We start from the raw sequence: 24,405 nt of genomic DNA on the forward strand, positions 1-24,405 counted from the left end.
TTTTTTTTTTTTTTTTCCTTTTGTTAGGTTAGCTGGGGCTTATCAATCTCATTTACCTTTTCAAAGAATCAATTCTGTTTCGTTGATCCTTTGTATTTTTTTTATTCTCAATTTCATTGATTTTGGCTCTATTCTTAATTATTTTTCCTCCTACTGATTTTGGAATTGGTTTGTTCTTGTTTTTCTAGGGCATTGAGATGCATCATTAATGAGGTTGTTTATTTGGATATTTCTGATTTTTTAATATAGGCACTCATAGCTATAAACTTTCTTCTTAGAATAGCTTACACAGTGTCTCATAGGTTTTGATAAGTTGTATCACTAATTTTGTTTGATTCTAATATTTTAAAAATTTCTCCCCTGATTTCTTGTAGTACTCATTCATTATTCAAAAGTGTATTGTTCAATTTCCCTGTGTTTATATAGTTTCTGTAGGTATTTTTGGTGTTGATTTCTAATTTCATTTCATTGTGATCAGATAGGATGTAAGAAATTATCAATTTTTTTTTTTTTTTTTTTTTTTTTTGTAGTTGCTAAGAGTTGCTTTGTGGCCTAAAATATGGTCTGTTTTGGAGAAGGTTCCATGAATAGCTGGGAAGAAAGTATATTTGACTGTTGTTGGATGAAATATTCTATAGTTGTCTGTTAACCCTGAAGAGTGCTTATGTCTGGATGACCTATCTATTGGTGAGAGAGGTGTGTGGAAATCACCCACTATTGTTGTACTGGGGTCTGAGTCTTTGATTTGAGTAGTGTCTGTTTTATGTAATTAGGTGTACCAACATTTGGGGCATAAACATTCACTATGTCATATTTTTTTGTTGAATCATTCCCTTTACCTGTATGAAGTGACATTCTTTGTCTCTTCTGATTAAATTTGGCTTGAAGTCTGCTTTCTTTGGACTTGAAAGTAGTTATTCCTACCTGTGGCTATCTTTGCCTGTAAGGTGAGTCTCCTGCAAATAACATCTAGTTGGGTCTTGTTTGTTAATCTGTTCTGCCAGCCTATGTCTTTTAATTGGAGTAATTGAGACCATTTACATTCAGTGTTATTATGGAGAGAAGTTTATTAATTCCTGCCATTTTGATTTGTTTCAAATGTTTAATTTAGTCCTGTTTCTCATTTGCTTAGCTAATCTTTAAACAAGATTTGTCCATTTGTGGCTCTGGGATTTGTTTTAGATTTCTTCTGTGTGAAGTATTTCTTTAAGTATTTACTGTAGTGTCAGTTTAGTAGTCATGGATTCTTTTAATTTCTGCTTATCTTGGCAGGTTTTTATTTTCCTTCAGTTCTGAAGGATAGCTTTTCTGGATATAGCTATCTTAGTTGACAGTTACTTTCTTTCAGGGCTTGGAACACATCATTCCAAGTCCGCCTGAATTTTAGAGTTTGTCCTGAGAAATCAGAAATAATTCTGATTGACTTTCCTTTAAATATGATCTGATGTTTTTCTCCTGAGCCTTCTAAAATTCTTGTTCTGTATGTTAGGTGTTTTAATTATAAAGTATCATGGAGAGGTTCTCTTTTGATCTTCTCTATTTGGGATTCTGAATGCCTCTTATATCTAGATGTCCTTCTCATTCTTAAGGTTTGGAAAATTTTCTGTTATTATTTTCATGATATTAGGCTGCATCTCACAACCCTCTTTGACTTCAGTAATTTTTATGTTTGATCTCTTAATGTTGTCCCAGAGTTTTTCTATATTCTGGTCATGGTTATTTATTTTCTTTTCTTTAATGTTGTCTTAATGTTCAAGGCTTGTTATTTTGTCTTCCAGTTCTGAGATTCTGTCTTCAGCATGGTATACACTGTTAGACTTTCAATTGAACACTTGATTTATTGGGTCTTTTGTTTCCAGATGTCTGGTTCTTTTTCAATACCTCTGTCTCCTTTTATTGAATTTGTCATTCATATCCTGTACTGACTTCCTAAATTAATTCACTTATTTTTCTGTGTTGCCTTGGAACTCATTGATCATTTTTATAATCATTCTTTTGAATTCTTTGTCTGATGTTTCTTTCACTTCAGTATCTTTGAAGTCAGTTGCTGGTGAATTAGGAGCATCATGTTACCTTATTTTTTTCATATTTCTTGTATTCCTATATTGGGCTTTATGCATCTAGTGGGATGGCTTTCTCTTTCACTCTGATGTGTGAACCTTTTTAGGGCACAGACTTCTCTTGCCAAACTGTCCTGGAGTTATTTAGACTGAGACCCCTTGTAGGTGTGATATCCACAGTCTTTGTGTTCATTTTCTTTTTGCTGTAGGAGTGGTTGTCTGTGGGTGGGACCTGAGGGCCCCGTTAGCCATTCCAGCTTGGCACCTGGTCCTTAGTTTGGGGTTTTTATTCCTTCTAATTTTTGTATTAAAATAGAGCTGAAATTTGAGTTTGGATAATTTTTGCATGGAGCAAGGTACACTGTCTTTTGGCTGGGTTTATTTCAGCAACAGAGTCTCTACCCTGTGAACGTGTAGTGTTCCTGTAGGATCTCAGCATCTCTCAGAAAAGGGGGAAACGAACAATAGCAATAATTAAAGCAAATAGTATGCAACATTAAAATAAATACCTGGTGCTACTGTGACATCTACAACATTACCACAAAAACAGAAATGGTGGGATCAGCAATTGCCAGCAGCAAAAATAATAAATAGCCCTGAACTAGATCTGGCATTAAAATAAACAATAGGTATCAACCATACCATCTACACGCAACAACATGAATGGCAGGGGCAGGAGTTTTGTAAACCAAATAGTTCAAAAGATTGTGAAAGCAGAGTTCATGAAGAGAAAATGCAATAGGCAGGTAGAAGAAAGTTTAGAATGTTCTGAATGTGAACAGAGAGAATGCAGAAGAGATGTAGCAAGTGATGGCTATAAGAAGGAGAGAAATAGAAAAAGGAAGAGGGAACAAGAGGATTTCTCTGTTAGTGGGGAAAAAAAAGAGAATGAGAAATAAGCAAAACCAAAATAAATCAATACCAAAATAAACCATGAGCCCTAACCATGAAAATACAAGGAAAAGAATAACTATTGTAAAAAAAAATGCTAAAAATAAGAAAAAAGGAAATATGTACATGTATATTATCTACAAACCAGTCAGCAAAGCAAGTGCACAAAACAACAAAAAAAAAATTTTTAGTGAAAAATGAAAGAATTTTCTCCAGTGAGGTGGTCAAGACAGGATGGATGAATGGTCACTGCCTATGTCCAGCTGTCCTTCTTTCCATTTCTTCTTGGACTACATACTGAGGGAGAGAGAAAGAACAAGCGGCAGGGCGGTTTAATCCCTTACTTTTTGTGTTGCTTCTGTTTAGCGACCTAAAACTGAAGCTGATTGCAATAGCTCTCAGCTTACCTTCTCACCAGAATAAGGTAGGATGGAATGGAAGTACTGTTGATTGGAGTTTTGCCTGGACAGATCAGATGGAAGAGCTCGTGGAGTGGAGCTGCTGCAGAGTTCTGTGAAGGGAGTTCTGGTATTTGGTCTAGTGAAGCCTTAGGGACTCTGCTTTGGAGAGATTAGAGCAACACACCCCTAGGGTCAGGCAGAGGTTGTCTCTGTTGGGAGTCTGGATCTCAGGAACCTCTCTAGAGTTCTACTCATGGGGCCATTCCTCTACACTGTGCTGCTACAAATACGGCCTTCCCAGACTCCGTCCTCTGTAGTCACGCCTGCCTGTTCATTTTCCTGACCCTCTTTAGCTGGTCATCTGAACTGCCAGACTCAGAGGGAAAGCAAATTGCACTCCCCTTCATTTTTCTGACTTGACCCCACCTGGGTACAATCTTCTCTGTGCCTGTTTCACTCACCTTCTGTTAGGTGCACTCTCGGCCACACGGTAGGCCCTTGCTGGGACAGTGTGGCAGCGTCTGCTGTATCTCCCGGCTTCTACAGCAACTGCTGCAGAGTGGCCTCCTCAAGATGGCTCCCGCCTTAGCTTTGTGCTTACCAGTTGAGAAACAGAGCACTTTTCAAACACCAGTTTGCTGTGCTGTTTCTGGATCAGCTGAGTTCAGGCTGTGTTTCTAACCTACAGGTTTTTCTGTGCCAAATTTGTCTGTCGGAATTCTCTGTTGTTCCTCCCCTTTGCAGTGAATCAGTCAGTGCTACTGCTACTGCTGCAGCCAGCTTGGTTCCAGTGTGCTCGTCCCTATTCTATGTTCAGTGCATGCAAATTTCTGAGTAGAGCTCTGAGCAACTGTGACAGTCCAATGTTGAATTTTAGTGAATTCCCTCTTTCACCACCCTGCTGAACATTACTCCCACTGCTTAAATCCAGAAGCCATGGAGCATCTTGGAATGCAGCCTTCCTCTAGTCTGCCCTCTTACATCTTTCCCTTTGATCTTTTTAAAAAAAAGTTTCCAAGAAGTCTGATAGATGTGCTCCTGGAAGAGCATAGCTAACTATCCCTGTAGTTTGTCTAGTTCATGAGATTGGCAGCATTGAGTTCCTCCTGATCCACAAGATCATCCAGCTACTCACTTTCACTATTTATGACAAAACAGACTTTGTGTAAATAATCTAATTCCTCTTTCTTGCCTCAAGTGTTTATAAATTTTAGATCAGGGAAATAACTCTCAGAATTTACTGAATTAAAATTCTTGAGGCTTTACTGGTGTATTTCCTTATCTAGCAAACAATCTTTAATTTATCTGAATAAGTTATATAATTAAATCTTTAGTATTTGAAATTAAATATTCTTTATCTGGGTCTTAAATTGTTGCCTTTTTCCTTTTCTCCTTTATTTTTCAGTTCTCCATGCCATGAAGGAGGACAGTGAAAAAGTTCCCAGCTTATTAACTGACTACATACTGAAAGGTGAGTTTTATGAGAGTATCGTGAACAGTGATTGGGAAGTTTTGATTAGTCAGCAAATGTATAAGCTTGTTAATAAATTTGAAACTTCCCAACACACAACTTATTAATCTTACTGTACGAGTGACAATAGATACCATGACTAATGTGTTCTACCAATCTTATGGTTATTTAAAATTTGTCTTTCGTTTGAGGTCATGAACTGGAAATGATCTCCTCAGCTGAATTATAAACATTGAGGCAGCAAGTAGCTGGGTACAGTGTCACACACCTGTAATCGCGCCAACTCAGGAGGCTGAGGCAGGAAGATCACGAGTTTAAGGCCAGACTCAGGAACTTTGAGAAACCCTGTCTCAAAATAAAAAATGTAAAAAAGATGGGATGTGGTAGAGCCCCTTAGGTTCAATCCTCATATGTAACGACAACAACAACAACAACAAACCCAAAGCACAACAACATTGAGGGAGGCAGTAGAGAAATTAGTAAGATCCTGCCATAGTTACAAGGGCATCAGGTGTGGGCATGTTGGCCCTGGGAGTTTGAGAAGAGTGGACTCGTCATTTTGGGGACAGTAAAAAAGGGAGAAGGACAGATGGTCATTGAGGACAGATGAGGGAAGAAACAGTCAAACAGTTACGATGCCAGGGGGAACCCAAAAAAAGACTGGTGTCAGGGCAGGGCTGGGAGTGGAAAATAGAAAATAATGACTTTCCTGAGTCCAGGACAGTGAAAAATGAGCCAGAAATCTTAAGAACAAGATCAAGATCAGAGGGTAGAAATATTGAAGAGACAGAAGAAGATTGGAGAAGTTTATGATATCACTTTGCTGAGGAAAGAGCAAAAGTTTGGATGATAAAGGGGACTGAAGAGCTTCTTCAGTTATAGGGAAAACTAGTACCTTTCAATGAAAAAAAAATTTTTAAAGCCACAGTTATTCATGCAAAATATTTGAAAATACCACAAAACACATCTTGTGGTGTTTGATCAGAATTGAGGAATCCTCTTTCAGTAACATTTTCCTTTGGGTTCTCTTCTCTGTCAACTAAGCCTAAGGAAGGGTAGCATTTCTGAGATGTGCAATATCTCAGATGGGTCTTTCCTTCAGCCAAAGCCTCAATAAAGAGGGGAGGGCGTTCCGAGTTCATAATTTTACAAGTATCACTGTGGGAGGCTCAACAGATGTAAAAACATGACTTGGCTGTCAGTGGGTTGACACGGGTGTGGAAAAGACTGAATTGACAGGATTTTAAAATTTGCTGTTTTTCTGATGGATGGCTTTTCTCTGTATTAAATTCTGAATTATTTTTCATACCTGACATCTTTGTTTGCTTTTGTGTTGTGCTAGCATTGGTATGAAAGCTGGATTGGTATGGAAGGTTTGTTCTTCTAGATGTGGAACAGGAATGAGACAAACTTAAAGCACATGTCTTCGTTTTAATTAATGGGTCTCTGCACACTGTTGCAGGGCAGAGCGCTCTGGAAGCATTCTCCAGCTGTCTTATACTCTAGCTTCGCCTGCATGGAAGAGCTATGGGGGAAAGGGGTCTTTAATTCTTCACTCTGAACACCTAGGCCTGATGGTGACGCTGTCCCCATGGCCTAGGGAGGCAGCACCAAGCCTTTCCGCTTCTCCTGCTCAGGCCTCTGGCTCCTGTGTGTAGCCCGGTCTGTCCATACCTCACCTGCTCCTGCTGAACTGGTGATGCATGTGTTGTGCTTCTGTCTTGGCTCTGTGCTGTGAGGACTGGGTGGCAAAGAAGCCAGGACTTAGATTCCTGCAGTGATTCTGTGGTCCAGAAAATGGAGTGGGAGTAATGCGAGTGGGAGAAGGTGCTGATGGGGGCAATGTAAAATGCTCCATTCCAACCATCGTGGAAGTTCACAGCCTGTTCAGTGTCCTTCCTCCAGGACTAGTAATAAGACATTGCCTTGGAGGGGGACATTGCTCAAGGGGACAATGCTCCGGCCCCTTGTGTGGCTGGACTTTCATCGTTAACACAGATGGCCATGACTTGACTGCCTAAATATACTTTAATCTTAATTTTAATACAAATGTCAGAAGTGAGAGAAGGTGAAGGGCCTTACATGGCCCTAGGAGGATAGATGGGTGCTGTGGGGGCTAATTCAGCTTCTCCTCACCCCTGCTTACTTCTCCCTTTGTAGCCTGCTTCCTCCCGTCAACAATAACACCAAAGTAACTGTGGGTCTGGCTGCCGCTGTGCTATCCTACATAAGAATAAAAATGTGTGCAGAATCTCACCTCCTTCTTTGACTTCACCAGGCTGCCTGTGCCGTTACAAGCCTCAGGGCTACAGTTACAAGCTTGTATCTCTCTGTGGCACCCTTGGAGACGTGGCCTTTTGGTGTCTCATTTCTGGGAAATTCTAATGAATGTGTCTTGAGAGAACTTTTCAGGTATAGCCTCTGAAAATGTTTAAAAAGTTCTGCTATTTGAAGATCCTCGCATTAATGTTCAATCATTACAGAAAAATGGTGGTTTTTATATACATATTAAATGTATATAAAATGTATTTGTTGTAAATATATAGAAATGATACATCCTTACCTAAAGTTTTCTTTTTCTTTTCCTAGTTCTGTGTCCCACCTAGAGCAGTGTTACCTTCTGTGGACTATGAACCCCATTTCTGTAACATTCTGAGAGCTGCTTACTATGACCCTCCTGCTACTGGAAACCCAGCACACTTGACCTTGGGTTTGTGATTCAGTATTAATAGATCATGACTTCACTAAATCTTTATATTATAGAACCAAAAGAACTATGGCACTCTTTTGAATTCTAGAGATGTTCTTTTGGTAAATCTAAGTTATGAACTGTTCTCTTAACTTAGTGGAGGAATATCAGTTGTGCTTGGACAGTTACATTTTTCATTAACTTGACTGTATGCCTGGTGTTTTTATGGCTTTCTACATCTAAACTGCACTGAAGAACTAGATGAAAGCATTAGGAGATTTATAGCTATTCTTCGGTGATGGCAAGAACACACACTGATTTTTTTTTTAATAAGAGAACTGTCAATATAAATGTTACCTATCAGTATTGTCCAGAGAGACTGAAACTTAACAAATGTGGGCTGTTTTGAAGCAGCAGCACTGGAATATGCATTACTTGGCTTAAGTTAATAGTAAGTATCACCACTGTTGAAGATGACGGATTTTATAGCTTGCTGCTTTTCACCACTGTTCACACTTTAACCATCTGCCACTCTCAGAAACTTGCATTCACTTTAGATGTTCCAATGTTTTTTCATGTGTCTGTGAAAATGTGTACAAAAGGAGTTTGAGTCCTTAAAGGTGCTTAAGAAACCGAATGCTGCTGCACTGCCCGCTTCCCATCACTGTGTTGATTTATTCATGCTTGTGTACTGTCCTCCAGTGTGGATGCCAGAAACAGCTACTCATGAGTACTTCGGTAATCATTAACAGTTTTGCCAGATTCAGTCATGTCAATGGCATTTAATAAATTTAAAAAATAATGTGTGTTAAAGAGCCTCGAGTTTTTTTGTTGCATCTTTTGTTTTCCCTTGCAGTGCTAGATTAGTTGCACTACCGTTTGTGAGTGGTGATCCCTGATTAGATGAATCATGGTGGGAAAGAGGGGAGAGGGACTTTTCCAGATCATGATGAGCTGCCATGGAGTGACAGCCATTGTTTTTTTTTTTTTTTTTTGCTAGTTGTGTAGCTCACCCTCAACCTGTGTGTAGCAAGAGTCCATATGGAACCTGCTACCAGGGGGCTTTTTAAATTGAAGCATCTGTGTCTACATTCCTTACTCCACTCAGTAACTGAGGTGCTGTGACTGCAGAGGTAGTGGCTTGGTTTGAAGTCTGGTGCCAGCCTGGCTTTTCAGTCATTATCTGGAGGTATGTGGAGCCTGAGGGATGGTTCCTTGTTTTATTAATGTCTTAGTAGATGGTGAACATGTGAATAATTTTTCATTTTCCTTCAAATTGATGAAGATGCATACTTATACAATATTAAAAATTAAATGCAATTTTACCTGAATTTGTAAAAATCATGCCCCATACCAAAGACATTTAGGTATAAGGGACTATATATAGTACAACAAAGGTCCTTAGGGATGTGTTTCTTGAACAGATTCAATCATATTCTGTTTATAGCTAATCATCTGAAGCTGAAGCTTTTGATATATATGTAAGGCTTCTTTCTCCCACCTATCTTTTCCTGTCAACTCAGAGTGCCCTTGTAATTAGGTTTCTCTGATTTTGTTTGGTATATACTTTCTTCTTTAGCAATAAACAGCTGTAGGGTTTTCCATCAAATGCTTCTTATATGCTGAAGTAGATTTGATACAGGTTGAGTATCCCTGGCCTGAAATCTAAAATGTTTTACCATCTAGAACTTTTTGAGCACTGAACAGATGCCACAAGTAGAAAATTCCACACCTGACCTCATGCAATGAGTCACAGTCAAAATTCAGTTGTGCTACAATATTATCATCAAATCAGGCTGTGCAAAAGGCATATCTGAAAGATAATATGACTTTCATGTTTAGACTGGTGTCATCTCCATGATATCTCATGATGTATATGCAAATATTCCAAAATCTGAAGAAATCCTGTGTGAAACAGTTCTGGTCCCAAGCATTGTGGAAGAGAGGTACTTGAACCTGTACTGATGACAAGCACATCTCTGACTCATGACTGGCAGCAGGTAGATCTCCTGCCTCCCTAAGAACAGTGCCCTGGGCAGTGTGCTCAGGGGACCTTTTCTGCAAAGATTCCTTGGGAAAGAGCCACCTGCTGTGAGGAAAACTGGGCTTCTTGTGAGCTGGACAACCTTGAAACAGAAGGACCATTCGTCTTTTTGATCCCAGATAAGGAGTCTTTTTGAAAGTTACATGGTGTGATTTCTTCTCAAAGTGTTAACTTGCTGCCAAGAACTGAGTTGCAAATCACCCCCTTTCAGCTTGGCTTTTTGAAGAAAACAAAAACAAACTGTAGAACTACAGTGCACTCCAAGTGCCATAGATCTATTTTATTCTTCAGGAAATTATATTTGTTTTTCTTTTACAAGAGCACAACAGGAACCAAAGTAAAAGAGTAATAGATACAGCACTCAGGATAAATCATATCTTTAAAATAATAATAAAAAATTTACACCTTGTCCTACATCCTGTTAGTATTTTCATATGGCCATGATTGAAAAAACAAAAAGCAAGCATTTACAATTTTTTCTTTGATAAAGACTTTATATGCCAGGAATGGATTAATTGTCAACGAAATTTTATACTAATCAGGCTGATGTAAATCTATTTTGGTAACAACATATCATTAACAAATTTATTTTGGAAATAGATAAAAAATATTGCCCCTTGATAATAAATCTTATTTTTTCCTTTGATGCAAACAGCTAGAACACCTTTTCTTTTTTCTTTTTGATATTCTAAAACAAAAAAATGGTTAATCTTCAGATTAATAAATTAGGTCATTATAATAATAAATTAATTTTTTTTAAAGTTCAGCAACCTCTGTCCAAGTATTTACAACAATACTTGAAAGTTCCTTTACAAAACAGAACACATTTTCTTTTCACATTAAGCATACTGGGTATCTGTGTCTTTCACAACAAGCATTTTTAAAAGAAAAGTCAATGCACAAATGGGTCATTAGTATAAAAGTGCTAAGAGCTGTTTGAAAAGTTAACACTATTGTGTACAGTCAGTTATATATTCGAGGCAAACTACAACAAACTTCCAGCTTATTGTGGACAATATTCCAGTAGTTGTTTCAAACAGTTGTTTGAAAAAAAAAAAAAAAAAATCCAGGAGCTGATTAGTGATGCAGATAAAAACTGCCATCAATGTCTCTGGCCAGTAAGTGAATTGGAAACCAACCAAAAGCAAATCCAAATGAGAAGGAAGATTTTAATAAAGGAATATCCTCTCCATAGCAGGTAAGATGCTGGCTGCTCAAGGTGTGCGCACGCGCGCACACACACACACACACACACACACACACACACATACTCTCTCTCTCTCTCTCTCTCTCTCTCTCTCTCTCTTACAAACATCTTTCCAATTAAACTGCAGGTAGAATGAGAATTTGTGTTATTTAAAAAATCTGTAGGTGATCAAAAGCATTGATATGGAATGCCTGTTTATCTGCCTTTGTTCTGGTTAAAATCTCATAAAAATACATTCAACAGGAAAACATAAATTGTATGTGTATAAATATATACATATATATTTATACACATGCACACAAATACTTTTGTTTTTTTTTGAAGCATCATAAGATAGTTACATAAATAGTCCTATAATTGCTAAAGTTTAAAGAGGCATAATTTTTTTTTAGCTTCAACAAAGGTGCTTGAATAATATACAATTAAAATGAAGTAGTTTCTATTTTGTAGAATCAGTATATAATAAAGAAAAAAAAAATCCCCAGTCTTTTTTTTTTTTTTTTTAAAAACTTTCTTCTTAAGCTAGAGCTTCAACAAAAACTATGAACAACCAACAGTATAACAGAACAAAGCAACAACAAACAATGAAGTATAGCCCCTGGAAATGCCTGGTGTCCTCCACCCTCTCTCTCCTTCCCGCCACTGTTGTGAGAAAAGCTCCAGTGCTCACGTCAAGAAATGACTTAGGTCTTGTTCATTTGCTGTCTCTGCTACGAACTGGCTGATTGGCTTGGAAGAAAACAAAAGCAGCAAAAAGTATAACTGGATATATCCCTAACAACCCGCTTTAGAGAAATGCGACCACTGCATTTCCCTGGCTTTCTCACTGCCTATCGCAGTTGTGACTGTGTAGAAAAGAAACTTGTGGCTTTTGACCTGGGATGGCTATCAAAAGTTCTGATGCGCTCATCTGTAGTTCTAAGGTGGCTATGGCAGCTGGATTGCAAGGCTTTTTTTGTTTCCTGCTTATTCAGGCCTGAGCTTTGCAGCAACCAGTGCAGTCTTCAGAGCGACAGGAAAAAGTATCCTCTGGGCCACTGAACTGCTTTTATTTTACTGGATTTTTTTCCCCGAGCCAGGCTGACCAAATTTTCTTCCCAGCACCACCCTCCCACCCATTTCCCCAACCGAACTCACTGTCCCCACCCCCAAAATCTCTACAGCTATATTACAAGCAAATATACCTTAGCAACTTTAAAAACTTTGGTTCTAAGAAAACACTTGGTCAGTTTCTTGAGGAAAGGTGGGAATGCTTATCCTGCACACTGCTGTAGACAGAGCCCATCCCAGTAAGTTCTTAGCGCTGCACATCAAGTCACAATCCAATACAATCCACTAAGCAAGTGCACAAATTCTAGTTTACTTTTAAGAGCAGATTTAGTTGTCTTCTGTGTTTTGGAAACCTCATCCGTGTTGCCTTTCTTCACACTGTTTGGTAGAAATTGTCCGCCTGTAGATGGCTCTGTTTTTGCATGCTGTAGAAGCCACTGAATCTTGCATCCGGTTCAGCGATTCTCAGCATTCTCTGGGAACCATCCACCTGAACTCGGGTTCCCTTCTTACAGTCCACAGATACTAGTTGATTATTCAAGGAAGAAGGCTATTGAGTGAGAGAACAGGAGAAAAAAAAAAAAAAAAACCACAAAGAATTAGCTGCCTTATATACCCCAAATGTACAGAAATTTAGGACCTAATTCAGATCAGGCAAGAGTTTCACATTTTGTTGATGCATCGTCAGACTGTAAGCATGGTATTGCATCTTATTCTAATTCCAACTATACTTTTTATTGGTCAAGTGACGCTATAACTATTTTCAAATCCATGAAATTCAGACTTGTATTTAAGAAGGCTGGAAAATGAGTGGAAGTTAACAGGTAGGCAGATATTAAAACAAAGCAGCAACTCTAGTGACTGAGGTTGTGTGACAGCCTCGTATGTTGAACCAGCCTGTGTCTCATCTCTCACACTCTTCATGAATGGGCCTCTTTTCCCAGCTTCAGACATTGTGACTGCTTGCCCAGCACTGTTTCCTGACCCAGCACAGAGGCTGTGCCCCATCCATATTTGTCAAAAAGAAAATTACAGGCAGGATAACCCTAACAGAAAATTATATGGAAAGGCTAAATGGATGGTAAGTTGGATTAAATATATTACTGAGACTGTTTCTAATTCTCAAGGTTGTATGATTTAAAAAAAAAAAAAAAAAAAAACTAAATGCAAAAGGTAGAATTAGAGTTGGAAGAAATTATGATCCCCCCCCTTAATTAATACAGTTCTCTCCTGTTAAAACAGGTATATTCAGAGACCCTTTGTATTTCTCTTCTTGATAAGCAATCTGCCTAGCTTGGCCACTGTTACCTCACTCATTCATCTTGTGCTACCTGTCCCTTTGTGCTTGCCTTTGACACATCTGTCTTTTGGACATCTGTGTACCCTCATCATCTCTCAGCTCTTTCTTTGCCCTCTCTTGAGTATTATGTCCCCCCTTTGTGATTTCTTTCCTCTCCCAATTCTAAGTTAATATATGACTGGGAAATACCAGATGATCAAGTTTTGATTTCTAATATAAATGATGACTTGAGTCAATCCAGAGGCCTTTGTTCATTTGAAGACTTTTAAGTACAACCAACAAGTTGGGTCCATGAGTGGTCAGGATTTACCAACAAGTGGATGATGGATAATTCACCCAGTGATCAATCCAGCCGTAGGCAAGTACTATATATTCAATTGCTACAGCTTCATGTGCATTTGAGGATATGAAAAACAAAGAAAAAATTTCACTGGCTGATATAAAAGGTATTAAGCAATGTTAAAGCAATATAAGAGTATAAGCTTTCCTAGTTTCATCATTTGAAAGACTTTCAGGACGGTACCTTAGTTGGTGTTCGATACCAGCAAAGCAGCGGAATCCACTGTTTCTTCTGATTGATGAATAGGAATGCTATTAATATGGAGAGGCATATTATTATGGGAACCACAACTGAGACGATGGAGTCCAGTGAAGAATCTTCGGTTGGGTGTAGCCTGTTATTATCTCTATAATCTACCTGGAGGTGACCCATATCTAGGAAAAAAAAAATTACAAGCACTTATTACTTAAACCAGAATTTTAATTATACTGCAAATAGACATCAGTAACTTGGTTATATAGCTTTCCAGTACTTTCAGGCAAAAAACACCATTTAAGGCTTAATGTTGATCCAAAGAACTCTTAGTAGATAGATAGTAATGTGCTTAGAGACGGATTAAAAGGGGGGAAAAAGGAATAGGGTGGGAATGATAATATCTGGGCAAAATGACATTGGCCCTAGGTAATCAAGAAAAAATAAAATGCTGGGAAGATTTCAAAATGTGACTAAAATTAGACTAATTTAAAAATATTTAGAAACTAATATTAAACTTTTTTGAAAACTCACAAGGTCTATGTTTTCCTGCCTTCGTTAAGTATAATACACGGGACATTTAATTTTGCTCTTATGAAGATCTTTTTGTTCTTTTAAAATATCATTTTTACAATGAGTTGCAGACAGAGATAAGGTTAAAAGTTACTTTTCTTTTTCTTTTATTTTGTTTCAAATAAGCCATTCTAGTCAGGTTTTCTAAATGCATCAAAGACTGTTCAGTGAAAGATAAAGGACACATAAAATCAAAAGGAGTTACTCTTATACTGTTCTGGGAACTCAGTTTAAGAAGTAACACAATTTTGTGATAGTAAGACTGTCTATGGTTTAAAATGATTTTTGTTCATGTGCCTCTCTATGTACTCTGCAGGTGGGATGGAATGGGAAGAGATGTTTCTACTCATTTTAACCAATGCAGATGGTGATATATTATAGGAAGGGACAAAAGGCACACATTTATTATCAGCATTCAGAAAAATGCCAAACATAATAGTAAGATTTTATTGATGAATTCAGGTTGCAAATACAAAATGAATAAAGCAGCGAATCTTTACTTTTCTATATTCCAAATGATACATGGAGTGGTTTCAGAAATGTGTCATGCAAGATTAGAAAGTAAACTAAGGAAAATCTTGGTGAGAGGAAATGAAACTGTAACTGAGGTCTATTTTCAAAATTGGATCTTCCAGTTCTGTTTTGATGCTAAAAGCAAGCCATGAAAGTTGGCTTTGAGCTTCCTAACACCCAAAGCAAAAATTGGAAACAAATAAGATTCATAATGTCATTGAGATTAAAACAAATCAGTTGCCTAGGAGACACACATACTAGCTTACTACTGACACACAGACATTTCTCTTCAGGGACTTTAGCAAGGATACTATGTAATGTGCAGGTCCTCAACAGACTGCATTAAGTAATACATCCTTATAACCAAGGCCTGACATCTAGAACAGTGCCAGACACACAGCAGGCATGGTAGTTGCCGACTGAATGAATATAAGCATGATGCTGAAGCACATTCAGTTTTAAGCAAACATATGCAGAGCCAAAACACTGGGTCCAGGAATTTGGCTCTCTGGTCATCTGGTTTGATCCAAGCACAACATTTAGAATATCTAAAGTAACAGACCATTAATCTCCCAAGCAAGGAGTACTACTTCTTCCAAAAGAAATATTGTGAAAATTGTACAGCAGTGATTTTGAAAATGGGTTTGGAATCGACAGGAGGCAGTACTGAGCATGGCTCAGAGCAAGTTTATACTAGCCTCCTTTTTAAGAGAAGGCAGGACTGACAGAACTGGGCCATGGTTTACCACTTAGCTACTGAGAAACAAACTAACCTCTTTATTATACACAACTAAAAGGACAGAACAATAAAAAAGCATGGAATAAACCCTGAGAAAAAGGTCAACACATGCAATAGTTAACTCCCATGGAATGAAAGTGCCCAGAAAGAGAAGGTAATCTAATGCACAAATGCACGGTACAGAATCCACAGGGACGGTGAATAGTTCACTATTACTCTGCTTACAAAGTTTATTCACACATATAATTTTGAGAGATAGCTTAGAAATTTTATACCAAATTCTTACAAGTGTTTCTTTCCATCATCACCAAGTCTTTGAGCACATAGGTCCAGGAAGGAGGCAAATATCCAGTTACCTGCTGACTTATTTTATCAATGTGTGGTGTTTAATATGTTTTAGCCAAGCAAATCTTCCCTAGAGTAGTTGTTTGAACTTGGGCAAAACATCTAAAAAATACTGACGGAAAATTTTAAAAACTAGAAACAAACAAAGTAGACCACAGAAGATCAGGCAGATCTCAAGTGACTGCTGCTTACCTAGAGGGGGATGGATGATATCATTTTCACTAGGTGTGGGCCACATAGGAACCTCCAGGTCAATCTCGCCATGGTAATTTTTCTTCTCGATGGGTATATTTGTTGGTTCCGGGACATACATTTCTAAAAGAAAGAAAAGCATCTTTCATAAGAAATGATAGAGAAGCTGCCCTACTGTTGGCTTCTTATCCTCAGTCCAAATGGAGCATTCGATTCAACACTGTATTTCCTGGGACATGAAATATCCAGTATCTATTTACATCATTAATGCTAGAGTCACCCCCTTTACAATGGTGGGAAACATTTCTTACAACATTTAAAAGAACAGAATTTTCTACCCCATCAGGTTTCTTCATGTCAAATGATGTTGGCTCTAGTTCTGAGCAATCTGATGATGACTGGCCAAACTGCTGCTCTTTCATCCATGAATACTGAATCACTTAGATAAAATGTCAGCAGAATCTGGGAAAGTTAAAGCATCACTCATTCTTTGGCCATTTCCATCCCATCCTCTTTCCCTGAGAGGAGTGGGTGTAGGCAGACCTCATGAGCCCCCAAATGTTACCAGTGGAACCATTTAGACTGGAAATTGGTCTGAAGAAGCTGTATTCTCAGTTATCTAGTTTGACTGCATAGGCACTTTGATCAACAAAATACTACAATTTGAAACAAAACTGTCTAAGAAAAATATTCTTTATCCCAAATATCAAGGGACCCGAGAGAAAATTCAGAGCTTTCCTCAGCAAGTACAAATATATTTTTATATCTACAATTCACTGGGCTGACAGCTAGCCCAACATTTTAAAGAAAAGAAATAATTCTCAAGAATCTCTGTTTTCAAAATGTGACAATAAAAATCCACATCACTCACATACTTTCTCCTGGCCAGATCATACTGTATCACAAAGTGCTTTTTTTTTTTTTTTTTTTTTGGCAGTACTAGGGATTGAACCCAGGGCCTTGTGCTTGTGAGGCAAGCACTCTACCAACTGAGCTATATCCCCAGCCCACAAAGTGGTTTTTATAAAGAGGTTATTCAACATTTATAACCCTAAATACTGACTGTGGCCTAAAGATCAAAATAAAATATACAGAATAAGTTAAAACAGGATTAAGTGATCATTTTCTGTCCCAAAGTCTCTTTCAAAGGCTCTTTCAAGAAGAGCCTTCAGATGAGTTTGAGCAAGGGGGAAGTAATGGAGAGGAAGGAACTTGCTGAGTTTTTGCTATGAGTTAATTGAGCGCCTGGCCAGGGAACTAAACCTGAGGCTGAGGAAAGTGCCCAGGATTATCCCCCCGCCGCCACTGGAAGAGCTGGGACCAATGTAATTCTGTAACTCCAAAGCTCCAGTTTTCCTCCAAGAATAAAGTCACTTTGGCCTCAGTCCCCTAGTCTTCTGCCTTTTTAACTTTATATAAAGTCTCTAGGAATTACAGGTTCCAAAGGTTTAGTGGGGTCCTGCAAACTCCAGAATTAAAAACCGAATTTACTGAAAATATCATTTTCAGGAGCAGTGGACTGAATACAAACCAACGATTCTCAAAATTTCTGTATCATATCAGAATCACCCCAAGAGTTTATAAACTGCACTCTCTCACAGGTCTGGATCTGGTAGGTCTGGATCAGGTGGTTCTGGGAGGTGTGTTTATAGTGGGATGATCAGTATCAATTTCCTGGATGAATCTGGGAAGAAAAGGCTTCATTGACATCGTCCAGTGTGCAGCACCTGTCAGTCTCTGCCCTGCCCAGCCCAGCATGGGGCCTTCCTCTTACAAGAAGATTAGCACCTGCCAGCCTCTGAGGCCTCAGCGTGGAAGCTGGATGTGTGATCCATTCCGCCACACCTGTGAATGTCAGCAGTGAGGTAGTAAAGCCGCCAGAGGCCCCAGAACTGGGATCAACTCAGTTCCACCTCAGGCATTTTCCTGGGTGAGAGCAGTGGAGAAGCAGCTTTGAAATTCTTAGGCCTGGTATGTACCTGCCTGTGGGTAGATCTCAGGTGAAACCCTGCTGACAACAGACGCTGGAGCAGGTGAGCTCTGTTCCCACCGTGCTTAGAAAGGCTCTACCTGGCAACAGCTGGGAAAGTCAAAGGGTCTAAGATGAAGCAAGATGGCTTCTTCAGGATTACTTAACTATATTACCATTTGTTCAAGAAGTGTTTCCTTAGCGCTTCCCATGCAGCAGGCACAGGGCAAGAGCAGACCTGGCCTCAAGTCTCTCCAGATGACCATGCCTGAGAGATGCGTCTCACCGTCTAGCAGCTCATGGCCTGTCTATCAGCTTGTGCCACTAAACTCAGTTCCGCTCTGCTGAAAATCCACCATGCCTCCTCCTCTCAAAAAACAGCTCCAATTCAGAGCCCTCAAGTCCAAGGGGAGAGGATCACTTCCTTTAATTTGAACTTAAGAGGGAAGTTGCCTGCACAGTTTTGCTAAAAAGAATAAATCTACGAGCAAAAGTCTGCTTGAAGAGAGAAGAAAGAGTGCAAATGCTATTTGTTCCCAGGCCTAGACCCAGACCTTCCATGACTGAAGATGGCATTCAACCCCAGACTCTAAAATATAACCCTCTGGCACTCACTGAAGAGCCCTCTTTAGCTGCTCTTACTGCAAATGGACACAGACTGATACAAAACTGCCTCCAGCCAGGCCACAGAGATCACAGGCATAAGTCCACAATTAATTTCTCCCGCAGTCATATCTGATCTGAACTTTAGCGGATTCCATGACAACTTAATGTCTTGAGGTACTGTCTCTAAAAACAAAAACATTTTTTACTTTCAAAAGCATCTGGTCAGTTTTAGGGGTCACCTTCCTATGAAAATGCCCTTTTCTGGAATATGGGCAGGTGCCTGAAGCTCGCCAGCACTCTGCTGGGAGGTGGCACCTGGAGTCCTTGCTCTTCTGCTGACTGACTGCAAGACTTTGCATAATTCACCGGACTTTTCCTGAGCCTCGATTTCTTCTGTGAAATGGAACAAGGACTAACCACCTAACCACCTCACAGGTTTTATACTCATGTGAAGATGGCAGAACAGAAAAGGGGAATCATTCAGACTGTGGTGCTGTGTCTGAAGATACAGCGAGGAGGCTCCTGTTTGTGGGGGGGGCCAGGCGGTGTCCCCGTTGCCACCCTTTCGTTTGTCCTCACAGCATTTCTGGGAGGTGCATGCGCCATCTAGGCGAGGAGTAAAACCTGAAACTCAAGTGAAGGGCTCTGAAGGCCATGTAGTGAGGCAGCGAGAGGATGGGACTGGAATCCACCTGCCCTCAGGAAACACAAGGCGGCAAAAGTTTGACTGATTACAAAATTTACTTAGAGATAAAATGGAGAAATGGTTCACCAAAAACACAGCAGAAAGGAGAGTTAATCAACAGAAATTAAATGTCAGCCCAACAGTAAATCCTAAGTTGGAAGTCAGGGAGGACTGGAGAGGTGAACAGGCATGGTGACATCACCCACACTCACTATTAATCACACACCATTTGATAACCAAGGCCCTAAAACTCTTGGCCTATGTGTATCTTTTCCTTTACTCCTGCTACTGGAACTCACTGTTTCAGGAGCATTGGCCTTGACTTCACTAATCTCAGGATCTTTAGTCAGACCACCTCTTCACTCCAAGGAAAGAGTCAACTTGTCCTTCGAAGTCTAGCTCTCCATTCCTGTCTCAAGTGAAGCTCTCCAAGGTCCCTCTGCTGAACAGTAAGATCTTATCTAAGAGATAAGAGTGGTAGTCTGTGTCCTCACAAAACCATTGTCTCTAACTCACCCTGCCATTCTCTCTTGAGATAGGGAACTGCTCTTGTCAAGAAGATTGTGACAAACTAGTGCTTTTGCTCCAACTGTGGGAGGGTGCTGGCCAGGGAGGAGGGATTGGCAGAGGAAACAGAGGGGCACTGAGGACAAAGGAGGAGGCCAAGAGGGCTGACCTGGAAGCCAGCGGGAGAGGGTTTCAGGTAGAAAAGAGCAAACGGCTAACTCCAGTGCCACTATTAGCCAAGTAAGACGGGAACTGGGAACTAATTGTGCATTAAACATTATCCTTTTTAGGGAATAAATGGACATTTTCAAATGGGGCTCATCTGCAAACACCTAAACAAAAGGCCGACATGTGCACAGCTTGATTAAACACTGCGCGTTTAAGGAACTGCCCCATTTTACAACTGCAGAGTATAGATGCGCTTCTAAGTTGGCCTGAGTCCCAGCTTGCTGCCCTGAATGGAGCATGATTCCCTAACATAATGCCGCCAGAAAACCAGGGAACTGAGGGAAGAGTGGAAAGGGCTCCACCAGCTCCGGTCCTCAACAGGATCTTAAGAGTGAGCCCTTCCTTCGGTCTGTGTGGTCCCTGCTGCCTGGGAAGCCTCTGTTTAGGGGATCAGATTGGGAACACTGCCCAGAGGCTGTCCTGGTGAGTGCTTGGGTCCTGTGTTTCTGGGATTAGGGGCAGGGGATAAAGAAGCTGTTTTGGCAAGAGACACAGACATGGAAACTAGGAGAAGGTCTGGGGGAGGATCTGGGCAGCTGTGGAAAACTCAGGTTTGAAACTAAGAGATTGAATGACGCAGCTGACATGAAGAGTGGGCTGTGGGGAGAGATGCAGGCCCGGGCCCCCAGCCAGCAGGGGTGTGCTCACTGGCTGCGTTCCACAAGGGGGAGATGAAAAGTCCAGCTGAGGCCGGGGAGAGGCTTCGCGTAATGGTGGGGCAATGGCTGGACGTGATGGACGGAAAAAAGAATGGCAAGAACTGCATTCTTTAAACGCGAGGCTACGTGAGGGTTCTGATACATATTCACGTCACAACAGCTCTTCAGCATGTTCCCCCGTGTCTGATCTTGGACTTTTTTCACTGGCTGGTACAGCACTGTGCTTAAACTGTGCTATTCTGCTAGGGCAGGTGTCCTAATGAGTAGGCTGGTCACACCCATAGGGCTACACTGCCCCAAAAGGTTACAGAGTCAAATCAGAAGAACCACAGCAACTCTGGCACGGAACCAGAGTCGCCCTCACCTGGCCATGATTTTCCAGGTTACCCTGGGGTTCTGAGCCGGACAGACACGGGACTTTAAGCGTGTGAGTTTGTGGATGGGTGAGTAGGTTCTGAGTCTGCCCGAGTTTCATCTTAAAAGAGCAGGACAGCCTGACAGTGAAAGGACAGTAGCTCACACACCTGGACACATTGGGCAGCAACTTCCCTCCACATTGATGGGCTGGACACAGGGCAGAGGTGGGCAGCTGACGGTCGAGCAGAGGGTCTGGCCCTGCAGGCAGTAGCAGTGTGTGCAGCTGTCAATGTCCCACCGTTCCTCATCAGCATAGGCCTTCCCGCTGAAGTGACAGACCACCTTCTTCGGAATTGTGTCTTCTAGAGCAAAAAGAACACACGTGGTAGAATTGCGTGACGTGACACACACAGCACCTTATTACACGGTGCAATCACACTGTGCTTCAGCTCGTCCAGAATCTGTGAACCATTTGTCTCCCTAGTCCCTTGTTGCCACTCTCCTAGGAGGACCCTCAGAACCCTTGTGGTCTGAACACAAATGAGGGTCACTCAGGCTAACATGGGGCTGTAACTGTGATAATACCCACTGGGGAAGTGTCACCAGACTGTCATCTAGCAAGAGATAAAAGATCCAGCTGAGTATATTTACAGAGAGTCAAGAAACACTTTTCATCAGTCTTTTCTGTAAACGAAACGGGGTAACGAAAAGAATGATAGTGGCTTCATCATAGGTAGCTGGTAGGCTTCCTCTGTGACCCTTCAGAGGGAATTAGCACTGACAAAACCGAGTCTTGTGTTTTTCAGGGATGCTCATAGATTTCTTTTTTTGTGTGTGGAGGGAGGCATTACCAGAGTTTGAACTCAGGGGCGCTTAACCACTGAGCCACAGCCCCCGCTCTATTTTGTATTTTATTTACGGACAGGATCTCACTGAGTTGCTGAGCATCTCGCTTTTGCTGAGGCTGGTTTTGAACTTGTGATCCTCCTGCCTCAGCCTCCCGAGCCGCTGGGATTACAGGCGTGCGCCACTGCGCCTGACACTGCATAGAATTCTCTCACCAGTTTTGGCCACAAAGTCTGGAGTTTATTATGCAGAATTCACCATGACGACTCCTTTTCATCCTTTATACAGCAGTACTACTGATCATACTTTACAAAAACCTTCCATTTTAGAAACAATCTTAACCCATTTCAACCCATTTTCTTTCTTGTTTCCCAGCATACTATGGGTCTTGAGAGCAAAATATTTTTAAAGTGTTACTTTTAGGCACAGTATAGGACTTTAGAGCTCACCCAGTCTGTTCTTTTTCCCCACTCTCTCTTGCCATCCTCATTTCTGCCCCCTGTCAATCTTTTTCTTGAAAGTTCCTTTTTCCTATTAACTTATTTACTAGTGACCGCATTTCACAACACAGTCCTCCAGTGTTCAAGAATGGTGGCTCTGAGTCCAGCAGTTCAGCAGCAAGGCAGAGATGGGCAAATCCGAGGAGAAACACAGGAGGCACCTGCTGGCACGGCAGGCCAGTACCTGGATGAAGCCCACCGACCTGGGGAACCTCCATGCTGGGATTCTAAAGGTGCTAGCTCACTCACCCCTGGTCATGAGACAATGAAAACTACACAGGAATCTGGAAGGAAAAGTTCCTTAGCAATGTAGTGGTCCTCAGGGCCCAGTGTTCCTCCTGGAAGGCACATGAGAAGCTTTTACAGGGACAATGTTCACTGAGCAGACATGAAGGACCGAACCCAGGATGAGCACAGCAAGAAACCTGCTCCAAGTGTTCAAATGCATGTTTCTCTTCCTCAACATGTTTCTATTGTTTCTTTTGTTCTGCTGCTTAAGTTTTAATAAGAGACACTGGAGTAAGTATGGGAAGTGACAGCTGTAATCACAAATCCATTTTTCCATATCTGTCAAAATACAGTGCTCCACCATATTTGTAAACATGGCACAGAAATTGTTCTGGTACTCTGCCTGTTAGGTTAAAAACCTCATCTGGAGGGTTTCAAACCAAACCCATGATACAAATGAAGCTTTTCTCTAATATGAATTCCTTTAAGGAGGTGACTTCATTAAGACACCCAAAACATACATGTCAAACTGGCTGAGCAGAGGCATTCTGTGAGCTCAATTCCAAGAGCAATCTGACCTCCAGCCAGCATTTCATTGAGCACAGTAGTTCTGGCCACCAGGCCTAGAGCTTACTCTGCAGAGAATTCATCATGATGACACTTTTCATCCTTTATACAGCAGTATTACTGATCATATTTTATAAAAACTTTGTAATGGCTCATACAAGGGACTACCATCACTGGGTAAATCTGAGTACCGATTACTGTGAGAGGAAGCTGGAACCAGGAGAAGGCCAAGTTCCTTATCCCCTCACCTGTCCATTACCTCCTCTGCGCCTTTCTTTTGAGGCACCTCACCAGTGCCCTTCCTGGGGAGGCCTGGCAAGAAGGGAAGGAGGTATAAACACAGAAAAGCTGAGGACTCAGTAAAAAGATGTTCAACTCAAGACAAGCACTGGTCTGAATTTTCTGGAAAGACACTCATTACATCTTAAAGAGATCTAATTAATGCTTCTAATATGTGAGGTCAAAATTATGTTTTAAAATTAGGTTAAGATACTGAAAATAATAATTATGTACTAAACATGATAAAGGTGCTCATACATTTAACAAACTTCCATCATGGATGCCAAGGAAGGTGTGACCCCGACCCAGAGGGCTGCAGAGAAGTGGTGGGGCCAGGCCTGGACTTTCCTCACCAAAGCCCAGTGCAGCTACTATTTGTTAATGTGGATTAAATACAAAGCTGGACAATGAGGAGGGCAAAGAACTCACTCTGCTGGGGAGCCAGAAGCTTCAGCTGGGGTGTGATGCTTGAGTTTTCCCTTGAGGAAAGGACAGGACATGGAGAAACTAAAAGGCAGGCATTCCGAGAAGACGGTGAGCCTGAGAGCTTGGCACTGGATGGAGGAGTGTCAGGGTGAACAGATGAGGGAGGAGTGTGGCTGGAGATGAGGTTGGAAAAGAATTGTAAAGGGTCTCCTACAACAGCTGAGAATTCAAGATTGTGTGTGTGTGTGTGCGCGTGCGCGCTGAGGGGGGCGGTGCTTATTTACTTTGTTTTTCAGGAGAGAACTCAGGAATGTGACGTCACAGAAGCCTCAAAGGGCTTAAGGCAGACGGGGATGCTGTCGCTGTCCAAGGGGGTGTGACATGGGCCTGAATTAAGCAGTGGTGGTGGAGATGGGAAGTCAGGGTCGTCTGAGAACTGTGTCTGAGAAGTAACTGTCAGGATGCGAGGGGGGGAGGAGGGAAGTTGGAGGATGATCCTGTTTTCCTGCACGGGAGGCTAAGCAGAGGTGATTCCAACGGG

The 24,405-nt window shown here is 40.9% G+C and overlaps 2 protein-coding genes across 10 annotated transcripts in view; one reads left to right on the forward strand and one right to left on the reverse strand.

Moving 5' to 3' along the window:
• Window positions 1–8,320, forward strand: part of Fez2 (fasciculation and elongation protein zeta 2) — a 49,491-nt gene extending 41,171 nt beyond the window's left edge. For 3 of the 5 annotated variants that reach the window (XR_007104734.1, XM_047523148.1, XM_047523150.1), the window contains 2 exons: window positions 4,758–4,823; window positions 7,413–8,320. Coding sequence is in view for 3 of the 5 variants with exons in the window: in XM_047523148.1 (XP_047379104.1) it covers window positions 4,758–4,823; window positions 7,413–7,429 (83 nt within the window). In the remaining 2 variants the exon portion in view is untranslated. Of the gene's footprint in view, window positions 1–4,757; window positions 4,824–6,165; window positions 6,197–7,412 lie in introns of all 5 variants that reach the window. The other 2 variants (XR_007104735.1, XM_047523149.1) reach the window with 1 other exon arrangement.
• A 1,495-nt stretch (window positions 8,321–9,815) lies between these two features.
• Crim1 (cysteine rich transmembrane BMP regulator 1) overlaps window positions 9,816–24,405 on the reverse strand; it is a 180,689-nt gene continuing 166,099 nt past the window's right edge. For 4 of the 5 annotated variants that reach the window (XM_047522876.1, XM_047522878.1, XM_047522877.1 and 1 more), the window contains 4 exons: window positions 21,186–21,380; window positions 16,008–16,130; window positions 13,637–13,827; window positions 9,816–12,363 (listed from right to left, as the gene is read on the reverse strand). In XM_047522876.1, coding sequence (XP_047378832.1) covers window positions 12,187–12,363; window positions 13,637–13,827; window positions 16,008–16,130; window positions 21,186–21,380 — 686 coding nt within the window. In that variant the 3' untranslated portion in view covers window positions 9,816–12,186. The remainder of the gene's footprint in view (window positions 12,364–13,636; window positions 13,828–16,007; window positions 16,131–21,185; window positions 21,381–24,405) is intronic. The other variant, XM_047522875.1, reaches the window with a different exon arrangement.

The sequence above is a fragment of the Sciurus carolinensis genome, chromosome 13 (genome assembly GCF_902686445.1).
Source record: "Sciurus carolinensis chromosome 13, mSciCar1.2, whole genome shotgun sequence".
In the NCBI taxonomy this organism is placed as follows: Eukaryota; Metazoa; Chordata; class Mammalia; order Rodentia; family Sciuridae; genus Sciurus; species Sciurus carolinensis.